The sequence below is a fragment of the Plectropomus leopardus genome, chromosome 9 (assembly GCF_008729295.1).
Source record: "Plectropomus leopardus isolate mb chromosome 9, YSFRI_Pleo_2.0, whole genome shotgun sequence".
NCBI lineage: Eukaryota > Metazoa > Chordata > Actinopteri > Perciformes > Serranidae > Plectropomus > Plectropomus leopardus.
Genome location: NC_056471.1, coordinates 8,675,626 through 8,686,822, shown reverse-complemented (window position 1 = coordinate 8,686,822; position 11,197 = coordinate 8,675,626). Strand labels below are relative to the sequence as shown.

Here is an 11,197-nt window from a genome sequence, read left to right as displayed (position 1 = left end):
TCAACTTTCTTGCCAGGTGAAGTACAGAAAGTTTGGCAAAATGTCCGACAAAGAGGGTCTTTAAACTTGCCCCTCACCTCTTCCGAAGACAGCTGGGACTTGGATTCCGGGCTTGCACTCTCTTCTATGGCCTCTGGGCTTGTACGCGCAACATCTTCTTTGGTGGTAATCATTATTGCAGTGATTTCACTTGCAATACTTTCACTCTCACTGGAGGAGTGAGATTGCAGCAGCTGACACTCTGGATCAAAAGTATCCAGAAAAGGTCCGGCGATAATGCTTAACTCACTCCTGATAATGGCCAAAGCAGCTTCAGATGTTTTAAAGCTGTTCACTGATCCTGTTGAGATGGTCTCAGGGGTCCCTTCCATGTCAGATCTCATCTCTGTTTCGCAGTCTTCATCACTGTCTGCCACCTCAAGTTCTGACGTCTCTCTTGCGCTAGCGACAAGTATAACATTCCCCTGACTTTCTATTGGCCTTCGTGGACTAGGTGTGCACCGAACCTTCATCTTGCCCACGAAGGCTTTAATCATTGAGCAGGCATGGTTAACCATCGCATTTATTATGTGAGGTTGAGGTACATGCTCAATAGATCCAGGTGTTGAAATGTCCTTGCTAGCGCGGATGGCAGAGTTGACGCTAATGGCAACCTCATTGGAAATCAGGTTGCTGAGGTGTCCAGAGCTGATGTTATGGTCCTTGCCATTTACGTCCAGAACTTCAGCAAAAGTCTGAGAGACTGCGTTGCCCAGACTGGTTTGAACCTGCCACTCAGATATGGTTACATCCATGCATCTGAGATTTGCTAAGATGGATCTTGAAACTAATGATATAAGTTCCAAAATCACCTCTACCAGCATTACTTTAGTGGCATCATCAGCTCCACCTTCTTCTAGCAATGCCAACTGTTTCTTTGACACCCGTTCAAAGAAATTTTCAACTATAGGACGAATGTCCTCCACCCCAACCTGTAGAAAGTCCTCTCTCTGTGAGCTTTCCATTGTGTTAAAGTTGAGTGGTCCTGTATTGTGTTCTTTACCGATTATCTCTAATGATTCTTCGCAACTTCACGAACTCCTTGGGTACTTCAACGCGCCTGTGTCCTTCAGAAAAATGCCTGCAGTTTCCCTTCTGTCACCTGTATTTATAAGCTCTGGGAGGTGTCTTTATGATGTAATGTATGATGTAATATCAAAGAAATGACCTAACAAAGGAAAGAACGTCACGTCACGTCACGTCCTTTAATTCCATTCCATTAAAAAAAAAAAAAAAAAAAAAAAACATGCCACATAGCAACGGTTGTTAGGCGCTGGAGTCACTTACAACACTGACTGTTCTTTCCTTGAAGAAGAACCTTTGTGTATTTCCAAAGATCTCTATTCTTATTTTCGGTGATATATTAAGAAAGGATTTATCAGGTCACGTTGACATATTTTTTGACTGCAACTCTGGAGTCTATACATAAAACAATCCAAAATCCAATGTCAAAATCCCACTGTTTTGTTTTTGTCTGTGTTTTGTTTTGTCAAGGGAACCAAGGTGATGTTAGGTTGGCCAACAAATAAACGCCATCTACGCAGTACTATTGGGTATCCACTAATTTGTTTTTTTCTGTATCCATTTGTAACTTGTATAATCTCTTCAAAATAAAAGTCCTCTGGGGGGTACAAATGCACACGTGCTACTCCTGCGCCGCTTTTGTAATCTACTCCTATGCTACCAGTGGCCGCGTGTCGACCAGTTTACAGCCTGCGTCTGGATATGATAAACCGCCGGACATTAAGGTGTTAATAGGTCTACTGCCACCCACGTGCCGAAGGTGACAGGCTCGTGCACGGAAACAGCCGTTTGTGACGCGGTGTTATTGTTGCCCATGTGTGAGAGGTGACAGAAGTTTGTAACCCAAATTCAGTACATGCTATATAAAACGTTGTCATATGGTGATGCAACGGTAAACGAACATGATGCGCAAGTTAGCCTAAAGTTATATTACCGTCGTATATTAATTCTTAGGCTAAATGTATCTGTTTAATTAGATTTCATGTAATATATTGTTGACTAGCACTCTGTTGTGTAATCTGCACAATTAGGGTTAAAAATGTCACCAAAACATCACGTAGTCTACTGTATTTATTATTAATATTATTGTTATTATTATTATCATTATTTTAGTCAGTTATTATTTTATTTTGCCTACTACTGGTGTATGCAAATGTAATTCCTTTACAACTTCTGCGGGTCAATAACAAAGTTTCAACAACCGTAAATGTTAAGTTAGAAAAATAAATCGCAGCTCCGAGTTGGCATTTACATTTTGTTAAGTTTTCTCTCCGAAGACCACAGAGGACTTTGTTGATGATTATTCATGTTGCTTAAATCCTCCGCTGGTGGTGAACGACGGGAGAAAGCACCTTCATTTATGCGAACAATGCTGCACCGCTGTGCGGCGGCTCAGGGGCCACACATGTGCTCCAGAGGCCGGCAGCCCGCCCCTCTGATTACAGCGATCAGGAGCAAGCACACGGCCAGCCCGCTCTGCGGGGGAGCTATCGGATAAAACCTGAGAAACGGGAGCAAAATGGCTTGATTTCTTTAAAAACATGAAACGAAGGCAACGAGCAACTTCACAAGCAATGGCCCAAAAAAAAGTTTCAAAAAGTTACACAACAATTTCCTTTAAAACTAAGTACATTGCTTCTCTTATAGCTGGGCGATTAATACTTTTTAAGTGGAAGGAGAAATTTCCCCAACCTTTAAGATGTGGGTCAATGACCTTCTACACCATCTGATACTAGAGAAGATTCGTTACTCTACAAGAGGATGTATTCAAGAATTTCATGCTACATGGAAATCATTTTTAAGTTATATAGAGAAAAAAGATGTCATTAATATTGGTGTTCTATATGAATGATCCTGTATTATGTATAATTTGAAACCCATAAGGACCGCTTTCAATCACTACTTGTTTACTGCGCTATTTTATTTTAATTAACCCATTAATTATTATTATTTTCTTATTTTTTATTCTTATTTATTTTTTTTCTATTACTATTTTTGTTATTATTCTAACTGTGTCACTTTTATTTATTTGTATAAAATATGCACGATATGTACGTGATGCATGTAATACATGGTGGTTGTATCCAAACTCAATCAATGCCAGGTTGTCAAATGGTACAGTAATACTGTTGCAGGGATGGGGGTAAAAATAAAAAGACTTGGAGCAAAAAAAAAAAAAAAACTAAGTACAAATAATAAAAAAGTTAAAATAAAGAAAATGCTGAAATACTTTTTAATCAAAATTATTAATATTGTTTTGAAGACATTTTTCCCCTTTTGGGGATAATATCTAAAACTCTCTCCACAGCTAATTTTTTAGGTCATTTTCTCATCACCTTCTACTTTATGTTTTTCAATTTTTACAGACATTTCTTAACAAGTTGCTCATTGCCCTTTTCCCATGTTTTCAGACCTCTGGTCCCAGAGGCTTAAATGCTTTTGACAGTTGTCTGAACGCAGCACAAAAAACAGAATTTTGCTCAGAAGGATTAAAGACAAACCGCTCAGAAAAGTAAAACTAAATGAAAAATGTGAAGCCTTTCATGGAAAAACATGTTTATTAGTAACAAGGGAAAAGTCACTGTGATAACAAATTAATGACAACATACAAGCAGAATTTTCTCATCCTCATGTCAAAGGTTTACATTATGTCGTCCTGCTTTTATCAGTGTATTTGCGTACGTGAGCATGCAGCTGGATCACTTGGTCAGACTTTGCCAACAGCCAGGCCCTGAGCTCTCTGAAACTCCTGCTGTAAACTGGACAAGACTTCTCGATGCTGTTCAGATTTCTTTTCCATGTCTTTCAGGAGTGTCTCATACCTTTGACTGGAAACATGACACACAAAAAACAGCAAAAATGTCTGATCAATTTCTACAAAGTGAAATAAATACCAGAATAAAATGAGTTTGATCAGGATTTGTGCACGTTTGCATTCACACTATTTTTTTTATTACTATTACTGATAATTCTATTTTGAGTGACGACACTTTGACTCTTTCCCTCCTAAAAAAAAAATCTAAAGGATATATCAATAATATGACAGTATTAATGGCACAAGGATCTACAACCCCAAAAGTGATCATAAAGTTGATATAGCACCATGATATCTGTAACCAGGATGTTACAGATCATCATCTATGCACCACAACTCTTTGCTGCCCTCTACATGTGACTGATCATGGTAAGACATTTGCACCAACATCCACACTGAGCTAGGTTTAAGTAGGTATGTGCCTACTTGTGCAAAGAATTTCCAGAAAGTGCCGAAATTGCCCAGGTGCCTATTAGGCTGTATATATGTGGACAGTGAGTGGCTGTGTATATATATATATATATATATATATATATATATATATATATATATATATATATATTATATATATATATATGTATATATATATATATATATATATATATATTATATATATATATATTATATATATATATATATATATATAAAAAGTCATGCTATTTTCTTTTTTATCAAAAGGAGTTACTGTTTAGAAATGATAATTGATATGGCTTTCAGTTTCTGCAAGGTTTTACTTTTTAGGGAAGTTCCATTATTATTAAAACCATTGTTATAATACAAAAGCTGGAATGTTTATCCATGAAAATAATTAATTAACCATCAGACATTTTTAACAGCTAATAAAGCGTGAATACCACTGAGGTAAAAAAAGCTGGCTCTGTGGTCGGCACAGAGCTGGACTCGATCACATCAGTGGCAGAGAGAAGGACTCTCAGCAAACTGCTCTGCATCATGGACAATGCCCACCACCCTCTGCACGGCATCATCATCAGGCAGAGGAGTGTCTTCAGTGACAGGCTGCTGTCCCTGTCCTGCTCCACTGACAGGCTGAGGAAGTCGTTTGTCCCACAGGCCATACGACTCTTCAATTCCTCCTCACACAGATAAACACTGTTTGCGCTGTTGCACTGTTTTTACTGGTATTGCACTGTTTTTATTGTTATTGTTGTTTTATATCTTGCGTTTTTGCATATTCTGCATCTCTCTTTTTCTCTGTATATATTGCTTATATATTTATTGGTCTATATTCTATTTGTATGTTTAATATGCTGCTGGTTACTTAAATTTCCCTCGGGATCAATAAAGTACCTACCTGCCTATCTATCTATCTATCGAGTACATCACTCCATGACAGTCAAGTTAGGGGTTTTTGCTTTAACACATTATGGACGACTTGCAAAACATCTTATCAGATTATAGGTAAACATATTAACATCAATTCAATTTCCACATGAACCCAAAAACCCACCAGCGGGTTTGAGAGGCATGTTTTTTCACTACATTTCCTAAATAAAACATGTACTTTTAGTCCACTATATTTCCCTTCAACACGTTATTTACTGCAGGATAGTGAAAGAAAGAGGAACGGATACACGGGATGACTGAAGGGACGGGAGGGAAGGAAAAACTAGATTTTGTTCTTTAAATCCTTCAAGACCTCATTTTTCTTCAGATTTATTGTACACTCTATCTTTAACGTGGTATATGTTACAAAGAAATACATTTCATAATTCTAAAAATTCCAACCTCTTACTTTTTTTTAAAATTAACAGCATTTACTGATACTTATAATACTTAATTACCATTATGATCACAAAATTATACTTTTGATGCTTAAGTACAGTAAATGTCAGATGCTTTAACACTTTTACTCAATTCTAACAGATGACTTTAAGATCTACCAAACTCACTTTCTAGTAAGATATCTGTGCTCGAGTATGGCTTTAGGTACTTCATCCACCACTGTTGTGCTCAAATCTATATAAGATGGTGTGCTACTGGCTTTACCAGTATAACATGTAGCACTGCTGTTCAGACTCACATCTCTCCGTTGATGTACTCCAGCCTTTTCGTGACTGTAGATTTGGCCTCATCCAGGTCTTGCTTCACTAATACTGGGCCAATGAGCTTATAAACTATGTTTGTGCTGTCCAGCAGATCAAGCTCCTGTAGAGTGAGAGAGATCATACATTTAATACAGCGATCCACACGATTATCAGGTTGACAGCTGTCAGGGAAAATCCTTTTAAATGAAACTGAGCTGTAAGTTGTTACCTCCTTGACAATGTTGTTCTCTGTTAGCTGCGTCTCCAGCTTCTGTCTGGCTGCCATGCTCTTGCTAACATCTAAACAACACACAGGCGTTAGTCAGTGGGCGTATTAATCTGTATTTTTGTAAACAGTGTGACGGCGGCATTGTTGCAACCGTAGTCTAAACGTAAAGAAAACATTTGACGAGTTAATTTAACGTACAGCTAGCTGTCCTAATATGGTCAGTTAACGTTAGCTCGCCCCGACATGGCACGATATGAGAAAGCATGCTCTGCTAGCTGCCACCTACCTTTCTGCATCTGTGTGTATTTTTCTAATTCCGCTTTTAACTTCTTTTGAATGGCCTCCGCCATGTTTTCGGTGGGGAAAAAAGTGCTAGAGAGTGAGAATATGTCAAAGAGACACCGTTATGTCGCTAAATGTAGTGAGAGCTGAAGCTCAGCGTTAGCTAACAGGAAAGGGCTGCGGCTAGAGCGGAGGTTAGCTTATTCTTTCAAAGTAAGAGCTCTGACTAATTTAGGGCTGTATTCATGACATAAATTCGCAAAAATTACAATGACATTTTGATGAGCATGTTAAAACCACATCACAGTGTGTATATTTAAAAATCATGTAATTATTTGATTAATTTTAAAATATATTTTGGTTGATTTTATAGAACTTAGCTAAGGACCATGTAAAATGAGAAGATTATATCTATATATAATCATTATTATTTAATAAATGTATAATTGTGAATCTACCAGTGTTTAAAGGTTTGTTGGATATATTAGGTGTAGAATTTTGACACCACCTCCGTTCGCATAAATAACAAACAGTCCCGTAGTGATATTTTTCTTTATAACAATTACATTTTGATAAGCAAATAAAAAAAACAATTCACAGTGTATATATTTAAAATTGTGTAATAATATGATTAATTTTAAAATATATTTTTCGTTGATTTTGTAGAGCTTAGCTAGGAACCATGAAAAATGAGAAGATTACATATTATTATTATTATTATTATTATTATTATTATTATTATTATTATTATTATTATTATTAAATACATGTAAAATTGTGAATGTGCCAGTGTTTAAAGGTTTGTTGGATATGTTAGGTGTATAATTTTGACACTGCATAAACAATAAACAGCCCCTAAGTGATATTATTTTTTTTTTTTATAACAATTACATTTTGATAAGCAAATAAAAAAAAAACTATTCACAGTGTATATATTTAAAAATCGTGTAATTATATGATTAATTTTAAAATATATTTTTCGTTGATTTTATAGAGCTTAGCTAGGAACCATGAAAAATGAGATTATATAATAATAATAATAATAATTATTATTATTATTATTATTATTATTATTATTATTATTAAATACATGTAAAATTGTGAATGTGCCAGTGTTTAAAGGTTTGTTGGATATGTTAGGTGTATAATTTTGACACCACCTCCGCTCTCATAAATAACAAACAGTCCCTTAGTGATGTAATTTTTTTACCCTGTCATGGTTGCGGCTGTTTTACGACACTGTTTTACGACACTGCACACAGTTCCTCATCGCCCTGATCAAGATGGCTTCGTCGTTTTGGAAAGGTGTTGTCGGCGTCGGACTTTTTGCCTTAGCCCACGCAGCTTTCTCAGCAGCGCAACGTGAGTTTCATTGCGGGGAGCGGAAACGCGGCTCTCGGTCTCCGTGTTTGTGTCGGGAGGGCTCCGCTGTCACCGGGCAGAGTGATAAAACAGCCGGCCGGGCCTGTCGGGCTAGCAGCGAGCTAACGTGAGGCTAGCGCAGCTTAGCCCCGCTCACAGTCACTGTCAGAGGAGACACACTGACATCTTTATCTGCCGTTAATGTACAGAAAATACATATTTAGTTTGGTGCAGTGCTGCTTATTAAAGACGTGCTCTTGTTTATCGATACTTCTTAGCTGGTAGCTTTGCCGCAGTTTAATAGTGTTTATGTAAATATGTGACTAATGTGTATTTCTCCATCAGATCGATCATACATGAGACTCACAGAGAAGGAAAACGAGACGCTACCAATTGATGTGAGTGACTTTCATCTCAGTGCCGTCAATTTCTAATTTCACAACTAACCTCCCACAGTGTGTGTGCGCTGTCTTCATCATCGTCTCTGTTTCCGCAGATTGTATTACAGACCTTACTATCGTTTGTGATGACCTGTTATGGTATTGTCCACATCGCTGGAGAGTTCAAAGACATGGACGCCTCCTCAGAGCTCAAAAACAAGTAAGCTGACTTTCTCCCTTGACAGTGTGCCAGTGAGATTTCTCTGCCACAGGGGGATCGCGCTCACCACCTCAGCTGCATTTATACAAACCTGACTGTGAATCAGTCCCCGCAGAGACGCTGAAGCTCCCTGAGCTGATGTTTTGTTGTTTGTGGCTGATACGCTGTGTAGGCAAGATGCAAATTCCCTATGAGTGTTTTTTTGCTTCATTTTCAACCACAATGTCAACATATGACACTCAATAGTTGAAATACAGACTTTATCACCCTTTTCTGTCTGCCAAAATCCAAACATGATTTTTCACGTGTCCCATGCAAAAGCATTGTAAGGAAGATTTTAGGAAAAAGATTGTAGAGCAAGCAAAATTATTTTGACTCCCTGAAGCTGATTTATGTGCATTATGTGAGTGATAATAACTGCATCACCACGTGGTGTGGTGGTTCAGTCTCTCTGCCTATCATGAGTCCAACTGCAGGAATTTGACTGGAAAAAAAAGCAAAGGCTTGTTATTTTTTTTTATTCAATGAAATGTTAGGATAAATAAATGTCAGTGTTTTCAAATGACTTTCTTAGTCCACTTAACAGTCAGAAAATGTTCAGTATACAATTTTACATATCAAAATTTGTATTCTTCTCTCTTGAAGCTGGAACCAAGAAGAGTTTGGCATTTTTCGTTGTCAAAATTGTTTAGCAAGTATTTTAACACTGGATAATCTACATTCTTTTCTGTCTAAAACGGTGTTAAATCCTTTATATTCATCCAAGTAAAGCTCCAGTGATTAGTCAATAAAAAGGTTAGAGTAATCTGTATGGAAAAAAAAATATATATATATTTCCTGGTGACGTAATTTTTAACCAAGGACACACGTGGGCACGATTACAAGATGATTACGGCAGTGTGATTTTGAGTCGGCGTTCGTTGATTCCAAAAAGTTTAATTCCTTTGCTCACTGCACTGAATTAAACTTTTATAATGTGACCTGCCATTTATGTGTAATCCTAAACGACATTTTTGTCCAACGCGCAGACATTTCTCTTTAAAAGCAGCATTTGTGCAGTGCCAGTCTTCTAAAAACGTTCTCCATCCTTTTTTCCTCCCCAGAACATTCGATACACTGAGGAACCACCCATCCTTCTACCTTTTCAATCACCGAGGTCGCGTGCTGTTCCGCACGCCGGCGGAGGAGCCCTCCTCTGTACGCAACCAGCAAGCTCTTCCCAACCCCTTACGGCTACGCAAGCTGGAGCATTTGCACTGAGACTGGCCTTTCCTGCCTGTAACATCATCATCATCATCATCAGATAAGATTTGTTTTTGTTTAGACAGAGGAGGCAAAGTGAGAATTCACCTCCCTCGACTTTAATTTGTATTTGTACATAAACTAATATGCTGTCCAAAACATGCATCTCTGTCCATAACAGTGGTCACCACCATACTCAACACTGACTGTGCCAACCCTTCAATTTTTTCGAGCAGACTTGTTTGTATATACAGTGTGTAATCGCTTTGGAGTCTTAAGATGCAAAGACATCTGCCCTTCGTGTCCCTTCTGAACTGAAGTGGGACATCGCTGTCCTTTGTATATCCTTTGTATGAGGGGCATAAAACCGCCTGTTTCGTTACTGTTTCCACCACACATCAGTCTTCAACTGTCTGGGAAGAATTCTGTGAGCTGAAATGAGTTTTGTGTGTATGACCCGAGATGCTCTTATTTACTTGATGATTTCCCGGAAGCATAAAGGCTCATCTGTGCTTCCTGTATGCATTAAAGAGGTTTATGCCACAGGAAATCAACTCGATATGAGACGCGAGAGCAGAGAAACCTAAGGCAGCCGTTCCACTGATACTGTGAAACGCTTGAGGCGAACCTGAAAGCAATGGTACATTCATTTGGGTGAAGTTTGTTTTTTTTCCTTCATTTTACATTTTGTTAAGATTCAACAGATGTTTTTAATTTAATAAAAGGCATACTGATTTTACGAGGTGTCAGAATCTATTCTTTTGACTCATATCTCATATTCAGAGGCTGAATTGTTGCTTGTGACAGACATAATGGGACAAAATTTTCTACTGCAAGCTGTAGGGGCTTTAAAAGACAAAAAAACTGCGCTATACTGTCTTACAGAGTAACATCCTTTTGTGTGAGGGAGAGAAAGTTCTTAAAGTAACAGTGGGAATGCAGAGATGTGCCTGTGACCTTGTTGTTGGGCTGCTGCATCACAGAAAATTTCCACCTGATCAGTTGCTCGTGTCGGCCTCTAGGTGGCAGCAGAAGCTGAGTGTTTAGATGTAGAAGGAAGCTGCACCAAATCATGAAGTCCCAACTGTTATATTTCTATATTTCTGCAGCACAAAGTGTTTTATGCTCAGGTTTGAAGTGAAGTAAATCCAGGAAAGAAAACATGTCGCCTGTTTCTTTTAGTTTATCGATACACCTGATTAATATATGCAACTTCACACCTGAAGATGTGGTAGAATTTCTCAATTTGATGCAGAATATTGTGAAATCTACTTTTTTGTTACTTGAAAGATCTTTCAGCCTTGGAGTAAGTACCCTTTAGAGGATTGCAAGATGCTTACTCGAGCTGGGTAATGTTTGTTTGTGATACAGATAACAATAGTACTTAATTTGATAACTTTTTTTACTGCATTCAAAACCCGTCGCATATGGAGTCAGTCTGTTGCATTAAACGCCACCACCACCACCACTTACCATACAATTGATTTTTACACAAATACATTTGTAAAGTGTTCAGAGTGCTAAAACATTTTTATTGCCATATTGTCAAACCTTGTGTTG

At 37.8% G+C, this 11,197-nt stretch overlaps 2 protein-coding genes across 2 annotated transcripts; one reads left to right on the top strand and one right to left on the bottom strand.

The window, feature by feature from the left end:
* Nucleotides 1–3,601: 3,601 nt before the first annotated feature.
* Nucleotides 3,602–6,635, bottom strand: pfdn6 (prefoldin subunit 6). Its single transcript, XM_042493585.1, has 4 exons — nt 6,438–6,635; nt 6,152–6,222; nt 5,919–6,043; nt 3,602–3,890 (listed from the first exon to the last, which is right to left on the bottom strand). Exons 1-4 carry the CDS (start codon nt 6,499–6,501, stop codon nt 3,770–3,772), a joined length of 381 nt encoding a protein of 126 aa, XP_042349519.1. The 5' UTR covers nt 6,502–6,635; the 3' UTR covers nt 3,602–3,769.
* A 1,042-nt stretch (nt 6,636–7,677) lies between these two features.
* On the top strand, nt 7,678–10,368 carry mmgt1 (membrane magnesium transporter 1). Its single transcript, XM_042493417.1, has 4 exons — nt 7,678–7,795; nt 8,141–8,193; nt 8,292–8,395; nt 9,499–10,368. The coding sequence occupies exons 1-4, from the start codon at nt 7,717–7,719 to the stop codon at nt 9,653–9,655; spliced, it is 393 nt and encodes a 130-aa protein (XP_042349351.1). The 5' UTR covers nt 7,678–7,716; the 3' UTR covers nt 9,656–10,368.
* Nucleotides 10,369–11,197: the final 829 nt, after the last annotated feature.